The 22,211-nt window shown below is 37.3% G+C and overlaps 1 protein-coding gene across 1 annotated transcript; it reads left to right on the forward strand.

Annotated features, from left to right (window-relative positions):
• The first annotated feature begins 103 nt into the window (after nucleotides 1–103).
• LOC134671451 (protein maelstrom homolog) lies at nucleotides 104–20,744 on the forward strand. Its single transcript, XM_063529310.1, has 11 exons — nucleotides 104–319; nucleotides 1,908–2,115; nucleotides 2,538–2,681; nucleotides 3,285–3,521; nucleotides 5,300–5,463; nucleotides 6,118–6,261; nucleotides 12,904–12,969; nucleotides 13,280–13,352; nucleotides 14,376–14,423; nucleotides 15,521–15,607; nucleotides 19,055–20,744. Exons 1-11 carry the CDS (start codon nucleotides 191–193, stop codon nucleotides 19,087–19,089), a joined length of 1,335 nt encoding a protein of 444 aa, XP_063385380.1. The 5' UTR covers nucleotides 104–190; the 3' UTR covers nucleotides 19,090–20,744.
• Nucleotides 20,745–22,211: the final 1,467 nt, after the last annotated feature.

Raw genomic sequence — 22,211 nt, forward strand, 5'->3', positions numbered from 1 at the left:
ATATTATTAAGTCTATGCTTTAGCTTCAAATTCTTGTATCTTGTATCACCTTGTATTGTATTGTATTTCAATTTCATTCAATTCAAATCATTCATTCTCCTTCCTATGCCGACTGGCGGACGCGGTCGCGGACGGTTCCCGGAAAAAAAACTGTTTAGCTTTGATAAAAGATTATTTTCTAGGAGTAAAAATGCCGAAAAAGCCACCGCAAAACGCATACTACTTTTTCATGCAAGATTTTAGAGAAGAGCAGAGGAAGAAAGGCGTCAACTATGGAAACCTACAAGAAGTCGCAAAAGCTGCGGACCCGTTTTGGAGGGTATGTTTACTATGTTTTAATTGTATTTACATTAAAATATGGTTTGTTGGCTATTACAAACTGTTTTGAATAGTTCTATATAAACTCAAAGGGTAAATTTATTCATGTTTGAGATTAAAGCAAGTTCATATCACAGGCAAATATTGTTGGGTGACATGTTACTATGCAAAAGATCGTCTGAGTCTTATCTAGAGATGCTAAAGTATGGGATTCTAAAAAAACCGGCCAAGTGCGAGTCGGACTCGCGTTTCTAGGGTTCCGCACATAAGTCCGACTCACGCTTGACTGGACATTTCTAATAGATTTTCCTGTTATCTATAGGTAAAGAACTATATTGTGTATTTTTTTCAAAATTTTGGACCCAGTAGTTTCGGAGATAAAGGGGGGAATAGTCATTTTTTGACTATTTTCTTAAATAACTTTGAACCTATATATTTTATATTTAAAAAAAAAATACGTCCATCTTTGGGTCACTAATTTACATATGTGTACCAAATTTCAACTTCATTGGTCCAGTAGTTTCCAAGAAAATAGGCTGTGACAGACGGACAGACAGACGAGTGATCCTGTAAGGGTTCTGCTTTTTCCTTTTGAGGTACAGAACCCTAAAAAGGAGTGTACAGGTTTCAAAACTACCAATTTAAAAAACACTGTTCACAGACCTGGACACACATTTGTGTGGTATTACTAATAAGTTCAATGCAGTCGATTCAGTATGGGAAATTTCGTTAACACGCATTTTCTAAAACAATACAGTCTCCTGCAATAATATGTTACACAACGAAGGCTGCAAAGGTTTGTAGAGCCACAAGAGCATGTTACATATTTTTGTGGCCTTTGAAGAGTAACATATTATTGCAGGCTGTACATAATTGATATAGTCGCACCAAACAAAGTCTGCAGCGGATTTGATAGCCCACGCAGTGTAAGTGTTATGTATACGTCATAATTTCATAGAAGTTTGACGTTTAAAATGACACTTGCGCGTGGGCTATCAAAGTTGCTGCAGACTTTTTACTGTCTGTCTATAATTTCTTTGACAAAGCAGCAACAGGTTATAATTTCAGCAATAATAATACTGAGAGCTAATTTGTTTTGTCTATGCATGCATCTATTTCAAATGGAACCTTGGAAGGATTGGCGCTTACATCGTTATTAAAGAAACCTCAATACAAATGCAATGATTCATATTATAAGCGCAAAGTGTCCTAAGGCTCGTTTTTGTATCATATCATATCATATCATCATTTATTCAGTAATGGTCATACATGTTATTTATATATAATTTGGAGTTATGTTACTTATGTTCAGCATTGACACCTAACACCACAAGCTTTTATAGATTATGATTACATTAGATTAGACCTTTTTTTTTTAACATAGTTATCAGAGTCCGCCAGACGCATTGCGCATTGGACAAAGAAAAAGTTAAAATCAACTCTATTCCCTGACTAAAGGTTCAAATTTAAGTGGCAAATTTTTAGTGTTCCTTATTGATTTACATTTGTATGGAAATTTAAAGATTGTAATCTGTCAACGCCTCTGCGAAGTAGGTACAAAAATGTAAGTAATTTTAAATCTTTATCAGGAAGCACCTCCCCCCGTCCGAGCCAAGTTCGAAGCCATTGCGAAGCAGGCCAAACAGAAGAACAACGTGCCCGAAAAGAAGTACACATCCACAGGCATTTCCTTGGCTGAGATAGACCAGATGCAGATGGAGGCGCAGAAAGCGGAAGAAGATGAAGTTAGTGACATCAAGAGCTTCGTCAAGCTGAACTCTTTCAGCTCTAATGAAGGTATGGTTTTGTGTGGTACAGTCAGCAGCAGAAGTTGCTAAGCGGGCCAGGTGTTCAAAATGATCTTGACGCTATTTATTGTTAAGAGTATAAGAGCGTGTCAAGGTAATTTTGAACAACTCGACCGCTTAGCAACTTCTGCTGCTGATTGTACTATACCCTCTTCTTCTTTATATTTAACAGCTGTGTTCTTGTCGGTACTATACCCTCTGGCCACCCACAAATGAAAACTTGCCAAGATAAATGAAACCTTGCATTGTCAAAATACAATGGAATGGAAGATCCATGTTCCTCTTGGGGCAAAAATAAAAACAATGTCCCGAAGAATTTGATTTTTGTAGCATTTCGTACTTTGTCACAGAAACAATAGATCAGAACCGTTGCAGGGCTCATCAGTAACCAAATTGTTGTATTTTTTTCAGCTCTGATCCACGCTGACATTTTCCTGATGGATGTCAATTTCTACTGTCAGGCCGGGACCGAATTTATCATCGGAGAGAGCACTATCCTCCGATTCAACTTAATAGATGGCATTAAGGACAATTACCATGAAATCATTAATCCAGGTAACCAATGAGATATTTCAAACTTTATTTAAGTATATATAGTCCGTTTTTTTAGCATTAGAAAAAAGGTAAACAATCTTGACGTGTCTTTTTATTGAAAAACACTTGAAAAGTAAGTGACGGCAAATATGTAACATTATTTTGGAAAAGATCTGATACACTTCAAAATGCTGGATCAATTTCAATCAAACATAGCTAAGGGCCACGGCAAGGAAACTCGCTTTCAAGTTAATAAAACCGCATGGAAATCGGTCTATCCGTTGGAGAGCTGCGATGCCACAGATACAGATATTGGCTCTTGCGTCAGGGGTTATAAAATAGTGATCAAAGCTCTCATAAGCATGTCGCGCGAGTGACCAAAAGTACATAAAATTAGTCTATGCTAAATCAGGCGTGGCTCACTCCGCGATTTTGTCGCGTCGCAACAAGTACATCCGTCGCACACCAATTTTGGTGGCTAGCCATTAGCCGCGCGTGGCGCTTGCGCCGCCTAGCGGTTATATCTGTCCTAATCGTAACAGACGCGTTTTGTTAGAGAGTGAGTCTTCTGTACCTAGTACTATTATTTATTCTGTGGCTAAATATGAGTTGTATACTTCACAGATCGCATTCCTCCCGGCTACATCAGTGACATCAAGATCGGTTGTGAAGATTATGGACTAGATATGCCAGACAGTTCGGTCCGGCCCTCAAACTACCTTCAAATCCTAGCGCACACTATAGACTACCTGAAACAACAGCATCGGGGTAGTCAGAGGAAGACCTTACCGCCTGTGTATACTATGCCGGATAAGGTGGCGCCTGTGACCAACTTCATACAGCAAATGTGCAGCCGAGCTTGTAAGTAGATAAGATAGTTTAAAAAGACTTGTTTTTGTACCATATATATGAATAAAGTAACGTTTTGAAAAAAAAAAAAAAAGATTAAAAAGACGTTGCTTTAAAATGAAAGCGTAACTACATATGGAGAACCGAGCCTGCTGGGGACACTTAAATGGCTGGGGCAGAATAAAAATGGTTCGTTTTTTTAGCATTAGAAAAAAGGTAAACAATCTTGATGTGTCTTTTAATTGAATAATTGAAAAACACGTTTTAATGTATCGTAAATAAGTCACGGCAAATATGTAACAATTATGAATCTAATACGATTATTTATATTCTTCTGCTGTCATAAGTAATAGTTACTAATTTTTAAAAAGCGTCTTTCAATTAAAAGACATGTCAAGATAACTTATTTTCTTTCTGCTTAAAAAAAATCGAAAAACTCGATCTGATCGTGTTAGCTCGCGAGCCAACCCGGTATCCATTGCACGCGGCTGCCTTGCGAGCCAATGTTCGATAGTTTGCCGCGCAATATGGAGACACGCCTTAACGCTAACTATACGAAACACATTCATTATCACGCATATCATTCAGTCATTCACAGCTTCAATAATTCGACTTCATTTCATAACCCATCGCATTTTCAAACACCATCAGGGATGGACCCAACCCTTGAGTTACGAGAACCAGATAACGTTATTCCCGTGACCGACTTTATTAAGGAAATGTGCATCAGGGCTTGTAAGTAGATCATCTATGCAGCTTGACTGATCTATACTTCGTTTTTTTTAGCATTAGAAATAAGGTAAACAATCTTGATGAGTCTTTTAATTGAAAAACACATTTTAAAAATAAGTTACGGCAAATATGTAACAATTACGAATCTAATACGATCATTTATATTCTTCTGCTTTCATAAGTAATCGTTTTTGATTTTTAAAAAGCGTTTTTCAATTAAAAGTCATGTCAAGATCGCTTACCTTCTTGCAAGTTCTTTCTAATGCTAAAAAAAGCGAACTATAGAAGAATGCTGCTTGTGCTTTAAGTAGGTATTGGAAGATTTGGAAGCACCTACATCTATTATCCATGACGACTATAAGTTAGAACGCACTGCGATTAATTTCTTGCGGTTTCAGGGCTATAACCACGAAAATCGAAGTTCGCAAATTGCGGGCATTTTTGTCTGTCACACTTATTACGCCTTCATTGGAGTAAAAGAGAAAGATCCCCGCAATTTGCGAATTTCGGTTTTCGCGGTAGCCCCCCAGAACCGTAAAAAGTGCGTCATAGGCCCACGCACTTGCAAGACTGAAACCGCATGAAATTAATCGCAGTGCGTTCTACTATGACCTATTATAATTTTCACAATGTAGTTATTATTAATTAAAATTTTGTGTGTAATATTGTTATTTTAATTTGGTTTGTGATTATTTATGGTGTTTGTTTACTTACTTTTTTGTGTTTTGCGCTTTTATTTAATTCAGTCTCGGTGTTTTAGTCATAGCTAAATATATAATATTAACCCTTGTCACTCATGTATCATCGCACGGGTTATATCTACTTTATATACGTGAGTGACCAAGTCTAATTTTATACATGGTGGCTAAAAAGCAACTGTATTCCTGTTGCCAGGGAAATTACCCTCCCATAGAAAATGGACCAGCCAAAATGTATGAAATCGCCAAATTCTTTATTCGCGATTTCGGGGTTGGTCCCATAGTAAAAGTTGCTCAGTATAATCCCACAACCTCCCTGGCAATGGGAATGCAGTTATTAAATGTGTGACTATTTTTCAGCTGAAGACGACCGTCTCTTTCGCGTGTACAAGCTCGACACCCTCTTCTTCCACATGATAAACGCTCTCAAGTCCCATCAGGACGAAGGCTTCCCCAAGCAGTCTCTGGCCCTCACGCAGCTGAAGAAAGACCAGTTCAAGTACAACCCCGGGCTTGGGTGCGAGGTATGTTCAACATTGTCAAAACTGGCACGATGTTCCAGTCCAAAGTAGTTAAGTCCCATCAGGACGAAGCCGCTAAAAGAATTTTCTGGCCCTCACACTGCTGAAGAAAGACCAGTTTAATCAAGTACATCCCTGGACTGGGATGCGAGGTATGTTCAACACAGTCCATGAAGCTAGATGTCCTGTTCTACCACACAACGCCCTCAAGTCCCATCAGGACGAAGCCTTCCCCAAGCAGTCTACTCTGGCCCTCACACAGCTGAAGAAAGACCAGTTCAAGTAAAGTCCAGGGCTAGGGTGTGAGGTATGATCTACACATGATCAAATTATAGTCTGGTCGAACGTGTAAATCGATGAAACAGATTATCATATATTACGATAGATATATTTCTTAGATTATTTACCGCCTCCTAGCCTAGTCGGTAGTGACCCTGCTTACGAAGCAGGAAGTCCCGGGTTCGAATCCTGGTAAGGTTGTGTGTTCATCACAAATATTTGTTCACTGAGTTATGGATGTTTTCCATGTATATAAATATGTATATATAATAATATATATCGTCGTCTAGTACCCACAACACAAGCCTTATTGAGCTTACTGTGGGACTAGATTGATCTGTGTAAAATTGTCCTATAATATTTATTTATTGTTCGCAGTCTCACGAGGAAAAGGACAAGTCGGTGGAATGCACGCTGTCCCGCACGCAGCGCTGGGCGTACACCATCCTCGACAGCATCTGCCCCGTGGCCGGCATCGAGGCCCTGCCCGGCTGCCACGTGCCCCGAGAGTTCCATGTCGATGTGAGTATCGTCTTTAGTTGAACTGAGCTCGTCAAAAGGACAATAGTCTTTAGTTGAACTGAGCTCGTCAAAAGGACAAGTCGGTGGAATGCACGCTGTCCCGCACGCAGCGCTGGGCGTACACCATCCTCGACAGCATCTGCCCCATGGCCGGCATCGAAGCCCTGCCCGGCTGCCACGTGCCCCGAGAGTTCCACGTCGATGTGAGTATCGTCTTTAGTTGAACGGAGCTCGTCAAAAGGACAAGTCGGTGGAATGCACGCTGTCCCGCACACAGCGCTGGGCGTACACCATCCTCGACAGCATCTGCCCCGTGGCCGGCATCGAAGCCCTGCCCGGGTGCCACGTGCCCCGAGAGTTCCACGTCGATGTGAGTATAGTCTTTAGTTGAACTGAGCTCCTCAAAAGGACAATAGTCTTTAGTTGAACTGAGCTCGTCAAAAGGACAAGTCGGTGGAATCCACGCTGTCCCGCACGCAGCGCTGGGCGTACACCATCCTGGACAGCATCTGCCCCGTGGCCGGCATCGAGGCCCTGCCCGGCTGCCACGTGCCCCGAGAGTTCCACGTCGATGTGAGTATAGTCTTTAGTTGAACTGAGCTCGTCAAAAGGACAATAGTCTTTAGTTGAACTGAGCTCCTCAAAAGGACAATAGTCTTTAGTTGAACTGAGCACGTCAAAAGAATCTTTTTAGTATTGTCAGTGGGGAGACACCAGCGAAATGCTATACATGGAAGTATTCTGTCCGCTCAATTATGACCCAACGCAAACTACCCCGCGATAGGCGGTACTTACAAACTGCTCGATTGGCAATCTCAGTACGACCGAGATGACAGTCAGTGACAAATGGCTAAATTGATTTCTAAAAACAACGTTTTTTTGTAATTAAAAATATATTCATGTGTCGTGAAGTGGTGCAGAAGTTATTTTAGTTCATACCAAGGACAGTGGAATCACTTTTCACTTGTAGTAAACAGTAGCTCTACTATCAGTTGGCAGAGTATTTTTCACTTACTTTCAGTGAATAAACGTGCCGTGAGTCACGTTTTACGTTTCTTTACGGTCTTATGTACCTAACTTCACTCCACTCCAAACGATGCTGTCCCTTTCTAAGTATACTAAAAAACAGAGCAAGAGTTATCGGAGTTTTATACAGCGCCTCTAGGATTCACCTAAAGAACTAAATAACAAAATTGACACATTTTCTCACGTCTACGTAATTTACTATCTATGCATCTCGCTCTCGCATATTAGTGCAAGTGAGATGCACAGAAAGTAATGTTACATATACTGATGGTAGCCGTGAATATGGAGGGTAGAGGTAAGGAGAATCCTTTATGACTTTATGAGAAAACTCCTTTATGGGAGAATATTTGCAAAAACTGGGCACGCTGTCAGCTATTATAATTTTTCTAAATCTCTCCAGAGTAGCGAAAAAAAGAAAACCCATAAACCTAGTTTTTCGTTGTATCAATACCGTACTAAAAATCATGGGGAATGGAAGATACTCGTATTTACAAGTGGAAAAACGTTTTCTCTTTTTGTATGGACGATTACGTAGTATACTTCCCTCTTAAGGTTTTTGACGGACACTTTTTCATTATTAATTACATGGAGATTGTATTCCTTACCTCTACCATCCACTAAGAGCATTTAGAAGGGAGATGTCATCGCTGTCATTTTCTTTACAAAACAGTCTGCCGATTTTTGCGGGGGAGGGGACGTCAAATGTATTGCTATTTCTACATGATTTGTACGTAACGTACAAATAGCCATGTCAGTCCATACAAAAGTTTGCACAATTGTGCAAGTTTTTCGGCAGAGGGGTAAGTAATAATGTCAGGAAAAAAATAAAGAGTATACCTACGAGACTACTACGACTATGATATTTGATTTATTCGGTTGTCAATATAAAACAAATGTAGGTGTTCTTTCTTCTCGTATGAGACGCCATTACTATGTAGTCTTGCTTGAGATTAATAAACATTACCAATATGGTGTTAAAACAAGCTTTTCTTTCCTGCTTGGAACCCTAATCCTAAATCCTAACAGTAAGCACTCAATGGCCACTCCAGTTATTAAATGCTCTAAGACCAGTTTTGTCACTTTGTTACTGACTCAACCTTCATTCTACAATTTTTTAAAGATTTGACGTTGCCATAGTTACGAAAATAATAAACACATCACTGTTAGTAAACAATGTATAAATTAAAATATAATTGTATTTAAGACAAAAATTGCAAAATATGATAATTACGTAAACATCATTAATAATCGAGTTAAAATTATGACATTGCGTGTTAAAAAATAGGAAGCAAAATATACGGCGCGATTATACAGGCTACTTTTGGCTACATATTTATTACCTATGATGAAAATAATACACACATGAGAAGAAATCTTAAAATATTAAAATAGGTATGTATTATAATGGTCCGCTTCAGTCCGCATCATGACAGCGGCCGTCTCCTACTGCTAAGTAACATTATCTAATAGAGTGTCCGGAAAGAGAAAAGTCGTGAAATTTAGGGGAGCCCATACATTATACCTACGACTCTTCTCTTTCCGCACAGACCCTACGTATGACCTTAATAGCGATTTTAATTTTATAGTACCTATATGATCTCGAGTATATTTCAGTGCCAAGCGCCCCATTTCCAATACAAAATGAACCCACGCAGCGGGTTTTTGGCAATAAATGTGTTTAAATCTTATTTAAATTTTCAGATTCAGAACCACCAGCAAAAGTTTTTGAAGAAATTTTTATATTTCCTGTTACCAAGTTGACATGAAAAACGATTACCTAGGTACCAAACACAATAATTTGAACAACGGAAAATAAAATAATACTTACTTAGTAAAGAAAAATAAATAAACCCACAGAACATTTGTATGTTTTATTTTATTTAAGATAATAATGCTTAATAAAATACGTAGCAATTCTTGTGTAAATATTATAATAGGTCTTGCGGTATGTCTTATTCTTACTATGTGTTATGTGCACCCAGCAACAAAAACAGCAACATGTCTATGTACCGCTCCTTGTATTGAGCCTTAATTCTTAATACATATGTAACTTCTACATGCATACATGATGCAATCCGGGTTTTCATGGAAATGTTGTTTTCAATCAGCTTCTTGCCTAAAACCAAAAACTGCTCGTAAGCAATGTGATTTTCGCAAATGTAGCAGTAGAAATAGGAAAATATGATGTCAAGTATAACTCATTACCTTTGTACTAAATCAGCCTTTTATCGAACTATTAATTGATTTATCCCTTAAAGTTTTGCTTGAAGTTCACATACTGTTATAAATTTATACATATTACGTTGAAAATTGCATTGATATTCGTGAAAAATCTGCGTATTTGTTGTGTTTACAAGTTGACAGAAATGTCACGTTGGAAACGCACGTATTTTTCCATAACATCTGTCACGTTTACTCGCGTAAAGTATTTACGCAGAATAATTCTGGCTCAGATTTCATTATATAATTGGAAAGAGAGCGTTTTAGGTGTGAAGTTAGGCAAGTATGGAAAACTCGCGTAAAAACGTTTGTAACTCATGGTACAAATTGAAATTTTTAGTTCTTTACGTGACCGGTAGAGGCACTGTACAATTACTCCATACATTTTCCTTAACTTTCTCACTATCTTCACTTCTCACTGTCATTCACGGAACTCATAGTAGAGCTACAGATAATTTCAGTAGAATTTGGAAAAAACATGACGATTTGTTTTCAATACTACCGTGCTAAGCTAAAACGTAACAACTGCATACGACTTTCATAACAACATACGACTTTTTAAATTGCGAGGATAATAGGGATGGTGTTATGCTAAATGAAGTAGACTATTTTATTAACTTGTGTTTGGTTTAGGTATTTTCTATATAATTATAAATGTAGTAATAAATTCCTTCTTACAGATTTGTATTTTCCTTTTTTATTTCATGAGATGGAGCTATAAAAAAACTACCTAGTTATTTCAAATTAATAATCAAATTAGGTATTGTCATTTTACATTACTTTCCATTCAGATTCCCACAAGATGCTATTCGCAGAGAACTATGGAAAAAAACTGTCCAATTAAAGAGACATGAAATTGAGTGGATGCCTGGCAAGATATCTAGAATATGTTCTATTCATGAGATATAACCCGTGAGATAATCATACTCGGTCTCCTATATGTAGATACATTTTTCCTATCATGCTTTCACTGAATTAATTTATCAAATACACACATTATCTGAAAATGTTGATCATTTGAATCCACCCTCTACTGTCACATATATGTAGGTTCTCTCTCAAGCCATTTCCGTCAGAAGAAAAGAGCGGCAAACATATTAACTCACATTATAGACGGGTCTAACGCGAATTATATTCAATTACCTTGATTTACCGACGTAAATCAGTTTCGTTTCGTATAATGTGAGTTAATATGTAATCAAAACGCGAAAGTTTAAAATATTATAAGAGCGGCAAATTTAGAAAATGTAAGCGCGCGAACGGCTGTGGTCCTATACAAAATTTTAATTTTGCACCTTTTTCTACTGACAAACTTGCTTGACCGGCTATATACATATAAAATATTCTGAACTGAAAGTGGGGATTTATTGTGACTCCGTCTGTTCAAATATTTTTGACCCGATTCGTGTACCCATGTAAATTTTGCAGACTGTACGAGGGTCGCACTGAAATATTCGGGAATGGGACACTTAGAAATAACATAATAGAAAGAGGCATATAATTTATAAAAATGTAACTCTTTATAAAACTTTTAAGGTATATTTCATTTGGTTGTCATTTGTATTTAAGAATTACTGGCAATTTGAAAATTGTATGTCGAACATTATTTGAATTTTTGGCAAAGTGATTTTTCCGATCAAATTTTTAAACGGTTTTCAATATGCCCTCAGCGAACAAATAAAAGTTACAATGGGCTTCTGTTATTTTTTTATGAACTAGACGCTCACGCTTCGCTCTTCGTTCGTTCTTTTTTTTCTTTTGTCGCGCTTTTTCATCGTACGCTCGTTTGCGGTTAAAATTAAATATGAAAGTCACTTTCATTTTATCCCATAGATGATCTTAAAGAAGCATGTCATTCCAAAGCGACGTCAAAAATTAAAATCGCATTTGTGCTGTTAATTAAAAAGACTGCCAAAAAAGTTGCATATCGGCAGATTTCGACATTCCTAAATATTCATATGACAACAGTAAAAAAATATTATATATATATATATATATGTAAAAAAAACTTCAATTCCGTTGGCTACTCCACGAATTTCATACAAAACCACTAAGGCTCCAAAATCGCCATACAAAAAGGACTTTGGGATTATGAGCCGTGTGCATTACAGAATGATTACTTTCAAAAGAAAATTTATATGCGTGGTCAGTTTGAGATTAAGTATGCATTAAAATAAAGATTGACTGTCTAGATGCGACAGTATTCTCTATTCCCGACATTTTCAGTGCAACCCTCGTATAGCCAGTCCGATTTCTAAGATCAAGTTCGCCATACATTTACTATGGCGTACTTGATCTTAGAAAAACGGACAGACTATACCTGAACGTGACTGCCATGCAGATTGATAATAAAATATACAAAATACTTATTATAGCGGAATACATTTATACAACAATGATATATTTACTTATGTTGAGTTAGTCTGTCATGTCATAACAACATTTTAACTAGTTATCTTTTAATCTGCATTAAATTATTATACGTGTATTATTTGACTGGTTCTTCACTGTATGGCATAAACCTATCCCTGTCTAAGTCATATTCTAATCAAATATGAACCGCGAACTCTCAGCGGCCAGTACATACAGCAAGAAGGTTATTAGCGGATTAATGTCGCTGATTGGTAGTTATTGACATTATATGCATTTCATCTACACTTAGCTATGTACCATTAGTGTAATAAAGATGACTATTATTTCGTTTACCAGCTTTGATTACAGGCTCTGTAAACGCGTCGTCTTATTTGAATGTAGGCGTAATTGTGTATGTGTGCTAATTTGGCCCGAGAATATGAACGGTAATGTTCCTAAAGGCGGTATCCATGGTTATATATGATCGCAGGGAGACACTCCTCCTTTTGATGGTTCACACCAGGGATGTTGCGAATATTCGCATCCGCATCCGCGGAAAATCCGCTTTATTTTCAACATCCGCATCCGCATAAAATCGATGCGGAACATCCGCACGATGCGGATCTCGACCAAGTCGGTGACAGGAACGTATTAGCGGCGGCGCCGGCGGCGTAAGTGCTAGGTAATTTCGTCATTACCTATAACGAAATCGTCTATATCCCAAAAAGTCGGCCAAGTTACTGTTTATTAAATAAAACGCACCTATATTCTTGCTCAAATACTAAACATTTGGTTTTTTTAAATAAAAAATTCTAAAAATGTAATATTTGACGTTTTTTAAGTACCAAATCTTGACATCTGCATCCGCAGATGTGAGGCTTTAAATATCCGCATCCGCATCCGCAGATGTCAAAAAATCAGCATCCGCAACATCCCCGGTTCATACACAGATTTGAAAAAATGTCACCCCTGTGGACATTAGTTGACTCCTGGTTGAAAGTACATAGCTCTACCTTTAGATTTAATGTTCGTTTTTTTTTTCAGAGCATCCTCAACTTTAAGGAACAGAGGAAGGACCGCGTTGGGCCATCCGTAGCTGGAAGCAGCGCGGTAAGTGTCAAACAATTTTTTTTTGTGCAAGTGGACAGTCTATACATTTAATAAATGATATTATGTAACCATATAAGGTTATACATGGTAAGCACAAAAAACCGGACAAGTGCGAGTCGGACTCGCCCGCTGAGGGTTCCGTACTTTTTAGTATTTGTTGTTATAGCGCCAACAAATACTTCTTCCGTGTAAAATTTCAACTGTCTAACTATCACGGTTCATAAGATACAGCCTGGTGACATACAGACGGACAGTGGAGTCTTAGTAATACTAAAAAATATTAAATTGTATATGAAATGTATTGTTTCAGGCGATGATATCATTCAACAGCTCCTTGAGCGAATCATTCGGCGAGGCCACTCTAGTCAACAAATCTGATAGCAGTAAGTTTCAACTTTACATTAAACTTATTAAATTTTAACCGCCAGCAATTTTTGATCGAGCGTGCTCGTGTCGCCACCGACAGTGTGGTACCACGCAGAGTAAGGTTGGCATAGTTACGGGAGTTATAAATATGCTGTAAAAACCAAATCAGATCTTTGTCTTATATGTTATATGTCAGACTCTGGCGGTTAAAGGGTGAATAAAATGCTTGTTTTCAGCTGCAAATTCATTCAAAACTGCTTATCAAAAAGTTGATTCGCCCATTAACCGTGAAAACGATGTATGAAAACAAGTTGCAATGAAAAATGGCGGATTACTGCTGCAGTTGAAACACACTATTTTTTAAATTCAATATCCAATGAAAAACCTTTCAACATTTTTATTTTTGAAGAATATTTATTAATAAGAAGCAAAATGAGAAAAAAAACTAGACGTTGAAATTAAAACTAAACTACTTATAACAAATCTTACAATCATGGTATAATAATATACTCCGCCTGGTACTCTCTTCCAGTCTTTTCGTGGTCACGTGACTGACACAAGCCTACGTCATCATGCGACAGCGCTATATGATAATATGCGATAGCGCTATATATAGCGGTCATGTTATTGTGACGTAGGCTTGTGTCACCCTGGGAAGAGAAGACCATGTTTTTACAAGCTTTTATTTACTTTCACCTGACCGTTGTCTGTCGTTCTGTAATCAAATCTTGCAAGTTAAATTTGATCCACTTTCCGGTTTCCGATTGAGCTGAAATTTTGCATGCATACGTAAGTCGGGTGACAATGCAATATTATGGTACCATCGAGCTGATCTGATGATGGAGACCGGAGGTGGCCATAGGAACTATGTGATAAAATAACGAAACCTAATTGTATTTGGGGTTTTTAGAATTGTCTTGATGAGCATTAGTTGCCTGTGGAAAGAAAAGTACAGTCAGCGATAAAAGCTTGTACCAAAAATGAAATTTTTGCCAAAAACTTATATTAGACTATGCTTACAATATTACATTATTTTCTAGGCATCCGCTCGAAGACGCAGCCGCCTATGCGCATGCCGAAAACAGATTGTAAGTACATATATGATTTATTAAAATATTAAACGGTTGGCTGTTCATAGAGGGGTGTTGGTGCCTACACTTATGTATGGTAGCGAATGTTGGGTATGGCAGAAGAGGCATCAGAGCCAAGTGAATGCAGTGGAAATGAGAGCGTCGAAAAGTGTGTGTGGCGTGAGATTGTAAGATAGAATTAGGAACAGTGTGATAAAAAAGTGTGGACTAAATGTAGATGTAGTGACAAATATTGAGAAAGGTATGTTGAGATGGTTTGGACATGTGGAAAGAATGAGTGAAAGAAGGCTGACAAAGAGAGTGTATGAGGGAGAAGTGGAAGTTGGAAGGGGTAGACCTCGGCGGACTTTCTCTGATCAGATCGAGGAAATACTGAAGAAAGGCCAGGTCAAGAGCACCCTAAACCGGCGAGCGTGTATGAGGAATGTTATGAATGTGAAGGAAGCGAAAGAGGTATGTCAGGATCGTAGCAAGTGGAAATCCGTGGTCTCTGCTTACCCCTCCGGAAAATAGGCGTGATTACATGTATGTATGTATGTAAAATATTAAAAATAACTCATTATTTATAGCTTAGATCTCGAAAGTTATTTTATTTCTATTTCTACTATACTGTGTCAAGCTACTTCCGTCAGTAGAAAAGAGCGGCATATTAAAAAAACTTAGAATATTTGAATTTCGCGCCTTTTTCTACTGACAAAAATAAAAATACACGTCAAGATTCTTTACCTTGTTTCTAATGCAAAAAAAAAACTATAAGCTTCAGATTTGGCGAGTTTTCTCACTGATTTCTCTCCAACTACATCGTTTCATGTATTTACTTACAGTACATATCGTCAGGTGACAAGCAAAAGTCACTAAGTACTATCAAAAAATTAAAGTAACAATGCACTTTATTACACCTTTGTAGCACGGTTTATTGTCCAATAATTTCAATGGTGTTAGTTAGTGACTAGTGCGAGAAATAGCACTTTTCGTGCGTATGTCAAAAGTTTAAAGGGCCATACGTACTGTAAAACGTTGTACGATACACGTGCGAATAGATAATTCGCACTTGTATCGTAAATAACTATTACTAATTTGGAATGTGTGTTTAGACTCGCAGGCGCTCCGGCCCGCCCCCGAGCTGACGGAGAGCGACCTGCTCACCGCCAGCTTCGCGCAGGCCACCATCGCCGGCAGAGGTAGGCCACTGGGTCACCACGCTGTGTGTCCCGTCTGACAGTCGATACACTCAAGCTGGTGTGTGTTATGAATAGAGCACACGTGTTTCAGACGACCTTTTTCAACACACTTGCGAAAAAAAACAAGAACTTATACAAGGTGTAATCGTTAAGTGTGGCCAGGCCATAATTCCGTAAATATAACAGATATCAGAAAACTTCCAACTGATATCGAAAGTGCGTTACCCAATGAGTAAAATTACATTAATAACTTTTTTTAAATAAAAGCAGAAATATCCCAAATATTAACTTCAAACCCTTCCATACATTTAGTAGGTAAGCCGTTGTAAATAAAATTATTTTTCATTTAAAAATAAATGTTAGATTAATTATTTCATAAACGGTAGTTTTATTATTTTATTACAATTTATTCGTACAAATAACGAATCTCAAACAGTTTTATCTCTTACGACACCCGACTTTCTTTGAGGCTGTAAATCGTCATACTAAATGTATGGGAGTGTTTTAACTTAGTATTTTTAATATTTCTGCTTTTATTAAAAAAAAAGTTATTAATGTAATTTTACTCATTGGGTAACGCACTTTCGATATCAGTTGGAATTTTTCTGATATCTGTTATATCTACGGAATTATGGCCAGGCCCCAATTTCACATCGGTGACAGGTGCGACGAATTGTAAAATCACTGTTGCTGACGTCACAGGCATCCATGGGCAACGATTACCACTTACCATCGGGCGGGCCGTATTCCTGTTTGCCACCATCATTGTATTATTTAAAAAAAACTTTATTATATCGGAAAAAAACAGATATTTCTCCTGCGAAGTTTCTGACAGTTATAATAATATAATATAATATTTAAAAATTATCAAAGATTTAGAAGAATTGTAGGTATTTCTTGACAGGTAATGAGTTATCCCACCAAAAACATTCTGTAAAAAACTAGCCAAGTCTCGATGGAGCTGCTTGTTTATCTCTAAAAAGTAATGAAATCTAGACAAAGTCGTGCCAAGTCTAAGGTTCCTTACTGCGATTTCTTTATTATTATAGTTAATGTTGTGTGACTTGGCCGTTGAAGGGTACACAAGGGTACAAAACCAGGTGCTCCATGACCCATGACACCATTGCACCAATCTGTCGCCAGATTACGCTACGCTACCAATTGCCACTTTGAAAATATTGATTCAATAACCAGTCAATTGTAGGCTTGATAAAGCTGCGTATTTCAATAATACTTATGTATGGGCGACCCTGAAACAAACACTTCTTTTTGGTGCAATGGTGTCATGGAGCATCTGGTTGTGTACCCTTGTGTACCCTTCAACGGCCAAGTCACACAACATTAACTATAATAATAAAGAAATCGCAGTAAGGAACCTTAGACTTGGCACGACTTTGTCTAGATTTCATTACTTTTTAGAGATAAACAAGCAGCTCCATCGAGACTTGGCTAGTTTTTTACAGAATGTTTTTGGTGGGATTTCACTTCTTTTTGTAGAAACGTGGGCATATTGATTTATTTTATTAGATTTTCTTATTTAACACATTTTTTTTCTTTTTAGGAGTAGTTTTTTTATTATTACAAATCTTTCTTTTCTTTTTTTCGGTTCTGATTCTTGTACAGTAGCAACAGTTTTTCGTATTGCCCATTCATTAAATCTAATAATTAAATAATAATCAGTAATCCGTCACTAATCATCATATAATGACTTGGCAATCGCACATAATGCTTTACTCGTACCATACTCGTAAATATGTGTAATGCTCAAACTGCAATTAGCGCTAGCGTTATGTTCAATTAGAATTATTTTTAATAGGTGACGAATATCCTTTTGTCATTATGCAGCCGTGCGATGGCCAAGTCATTATACGTATTACAAAACAAATTAAAGATATCTTATTGATACGGTTTTAACACCCCCTGGCACTGATTAAAATAACCGACTTGGTTTCACATTACATCTCAAAACTTTTTTGTAGTAAAAGCGTTGCGAGACTTGCACCTTTTTACATGTAATGTTTTTGATGGGATCTCATCTCTTTTTGTAGGCAGTCCTTCTTTTCGGGTACTCATACCCATACTATGTATACACATATCATAACTAAGCATACTCACATCGTACATCGTAGTGTACCTTTACTTTACCTACTATTTGTAGGAACTGCAACAGTAACTTTGTAATATCATATATTTATATGGGATTACAAACTTACTTATGCAGTTCTTAGATCTTTAAAACGTGACTGATATTGCAATATTTTTAGGTTTTCCCTTTATGTGGCCATTAAACCCTAACTCTGTACCAAATTTCAGCTCTCTGAGTTTATGGGAAGTACTAGTTCTATTCTGATGATCATGAGTGAGTTTCATAAATGCGAAACTTTGCTTTCGCTTAACTTCGGAACTAAATGACCTACAGACTTGAAATTTTGGATTTTAAGTATGTGATTATAGCTTACTGGATGACCAAAATTTCTGCGTTCTGGTCTTATCCAGAGGTTCTCAAATAGGGGCCTGAAAATGCGGCGAAATGGTTCCAGTAAAGGATGGTACGGCAGTGTTTGCTTCGCGCTCGACTTGGCGGGGGCACTGCCGTGCCCCCCGATATGTCGGAATTTCGTGACTATTGTAGTGTTTCTTGTGACAATTGTCATAAACATAGCAAGAGAAATATCTGTTTTTTTCCGATATCATAAAGTTTTTTTTAATAATACAATGATGGTGGCAAACAGGAATACGGCCCGCCCGATGGTAAGCGGTAACCGTAGCCCATGGATGCCTGTGACGTCAGCAACAGTGATTTTACAATTCGCCGCACCTGTCACGTTGGTGAAACAGGGGCCTGGCCACACTTAACGATTACACTCTGTATATTAGTTAAATTTGAAAAGCAGTAAGAGTACAAAAAAAATCAACATACATTACACACGATAAGTTTGATCGAAAAAAACTCAAGTGCGAGTCGGTCTCGCGTTCTAAGAGTTCTAAGTGAATTTTTAACAATGTATTATTTTGTGTGGAACGTGAATGAAATATCTTTAATAAACCCGTAGGGGTCGGATCAAAAACTAAGTAGGTAAGTCCGACTCACGCTTGACTGCATATTTCTAATAGGTTTTCCTGTCATCTGTAGGTAAAGAACTATTTTGTGTATTTTTTTATTATAATAACCCAGTAGATTCGGAGATAAAGGAGGGGGAATGGTCGGACAGACAGACAGACTCACGAGAGTTACGAGTGATCCTATAAGGGTTCCGTTTTTTTTCTTTTTGAGTTACGGAACCCTAAAAAGCACGCGGGTTTAATATCTAGGATTATGATATTTGGCTAAAACTGGTTCAATACGTTCTAAAAAAATCACACTAAAAAATCTAGGTGGTTAGTATATTCTTAATACATTTTTTTATCTAAAATCCCCGGATGTAACAATTATATATTTTTTTACAGGACGCGGCCGTGGTCTTCCAACTAAGAAGAAGTAATTTAACTAAAATTACTATACTACAAGATTATAGAACGAGACGGATGTTATATTTTGTCTTTATCACGTGATAGGTGACAATAATAGGGGGATATTCATAAATTACGTCATTTCAAATTAGGGGGGGATGGGTCTGGACATCGGATGACGGTAGCATGACGTAGCAGGAAACGGGATCATTCGAAGCATAATTTTGGATGATTTTAGGGGGAGGGGGGGTCAAAATCGTTGACGTAGTTTATGGACAGCCCCTAGGTCCGCCGATCTATATTACTTTATCGTAGTCTAGTATAAAGACTTGGACTTGAAGGGTAATCAGCTCGGAGTAATTAACAATGGAGCCGCCATTAACAGGCGTTCCCCTCTGTCGAAAATAGGCGGCCAATGGTCAACCACATGTCAACCATATGTATGGACTGACGTTTATCTGACATGACGTACCTATACATTTGATGTGCCCCTCCCCCGCAAAAAACGGCAGACTATTTTGTACCGAAAATTTTAGACATGGCGTCTCCGTTGGTAATTACTCCGAGGTAATCAGTACTATATCAGTAGGTTAAGAAAAATTACACATTTTAAATGACCTATAATGAATCTCTTGGTGTTATAGAATAAGTGACTAAGTGTATTAAATTTTCCCTAAGAGTTTATGTTCATTTGATTTTTTGGACCTTCTAATGCCTATAGTAATTATGGGTACCTATTATTAATTACTTCAATGTACTTAAAACCATATTCGATTGGGAAAAACAATTCTTTTGTGTATTTCGATTTCAAAACAAAAGAATCAATCACATTTCCTACATTATTGATTTCAAAATAAACCGTCTATTTTTTGTACGATGGGCCTAATGAGGTTAAATATCAATATTGTCTTGGAGATAGGACGTATTTAAAAAAAACATTATAAATATAGGTTTTCTATAAAGAAAGGACGCGAAGCACGAGGAATTTCATACATTCACCCGCCTGTTCCTATCGATCTCTATCGCACGCGCATAATTATATTGCTGTCCCGCTCGCACAGTGTCATTGACCTCACGAGCGGAACAGCAATATAATTACGCACGTGTGATGGATGGACGCGGACGGTGAGGTCGATGTACGTCATTCCTCGTGCTTGCGTATGCGTATCCGTTATTTAGTACAAAATGTACTACATACGAGTATTGTCTACATATTTAAATTTGACTTGAATTAAATTGCCAAATAACTATAGTTTATACCATTTATCAACAAAAAAGTACACTTATATAAATAATATCCGTACACGGCGGGAAGAAGTTGATAACTCTCGGGAAAAAATGGAAGAAATTTGAACCTTATGCAGTTTGAGTTTAAGTTCAAATTTCTTCAACAAAATTCCTTGAGATATCAACTTCTTCCCCCCGTGTACCGATATAAGCTAAATTTATTGCATTTATGTACTAAGGAGCTTATAGGATAAGTCTAAGGAACCATTGTCATTTTGAACCAAACCAGTAAACCCTATAAGGGTATAAAATTGAAATTCATATTTTCAAAATTATATGTCTGTATAAGTACAGTAGATATATTATTGTAAGAAATTGTTGTCAATTTACGTCTATATCAATAGATTAAGAGTAGGTAAGTTTCATGTTGTAATGTGTAGTAAAATGCTTATAAAGTGTTTCTTTTTTCTTATTATTTGTTAAAAAGCTACCTTCCTACGCTTATCTTTATTCTGAGATTTAACAAATGTCACAACGTAATACAGGGTGAAATTTAATTCACTGGCCAAATTGAAACAACCGAAAGAACTCGAAAAAATATTAAACACGTGTTTTTTCTTTTAATACCGCTCAGTACATTTTTTTCTAAATAACTCATCATCAAGTTGTCCTAAAAACCTCGTACGTTATGGCGAACCGACAACTACCCACTACACCCGCTTCTCTCTTATCAGTTAAGGTCATTGACACCCCGCCCCTCCCGCTGTTTACAATCGCGTCACCAATTATGAACCCTATTGCAGCGAGATTACCTACATAAGTTGCTAATTTTTCCTTTCATATTAACGGGCTTAGAACCGTCAAAATGCAAAGGCAACCCATTTTTAATCTAAAATGTTATTTCTGACTAATGATTATTAACAAAACGTCCGTGGCTTAAAAACAATGAGTAAAAACTAGGTCAGGAATCTTTGCATTCAGGCGTATTTAAAAAATTGAATCAACTTACGTACATTTGATTAAAAATCGACGCAATTAACGAAAGTCCCACGAGATGGTACTCTTGGATTCAATCCTTGTCTGCGAAGGCGTGGAACGGATTCCATTTCGTATAATCTTTGTGCACCACGTAAACACTCACCACTTAATAAATAACACCGTACCACTTCGTAATATTCCCGGTTCGAAAACATTTTTTTTAACCTTAGTACGCGCGCGATTATTATTTTAAGGTTGGCGAGTGACGAGTGACTAATCATTTATGCTTACCGTTATGTTTACCACTAGCGCGGAATGGTTTAGTTTAGACTACCCTCGAAATTGATAAACCTGCCTACCATCGCCAACACTAACTGGGTGGACCCTATTGCAACGATTATAAGGTTTAGTGAAGGTCAGATTAGGGTTTTGCTGATGTTGTTGTTAAAACCTACTATTAGGTTTGTTTACATTTGTGGTAATAGGGTGACCACGACTCGTGGAAAATATTTAAAAATTGAAAAATGAAAATTAAAAAAAAGTGTACTCTTTTTTTTTCGCTAAATAGATTCCTTAAGTGTAACCTAGTGCCGGGAATGAATATGGCCAGTGATTTAAATTTCACCCTGTATAATTGTCTTGAAAATATAACGTTATACCCAGGTGTTACCACAAAACTAATAAAAAATCCCAGTAGTTACCACAAATTCACTTTCTCAATTGTAACCACTGGGTAAAAAGCAAGGTTTTTTTTATCAGTTGTTAACTTTGGTTACTAACTACTTGGTGGTAACATCTGGTAATATCCCCAATAATTAGTCGAGTTCATATAATAACGCAATTCAGAGAATGACAGCGATCTGCCATGATGATGGAAAACAGAATAAATACTAGAGTTACACCAATAAGTCTGCAGCGATTTTGATAGCCCACGCAGTGCAATTGTTAT

Source organism: Cydia fagiglandana, chromosome 15 (assembly GCF_963556715.1).
Source record: "Cydia fagiglandana chromosome 15, ilCydFagi1.1, whole genome shotgun sequence".
In the NCBI taxonomy this organism is placed as follows: domain Eukaryota; kingdom Metazoa; phylum Arthropoda; class Insecta; order Lepidoptera; family Tortricidae; genus Cydia; species Cydia fagiglandana.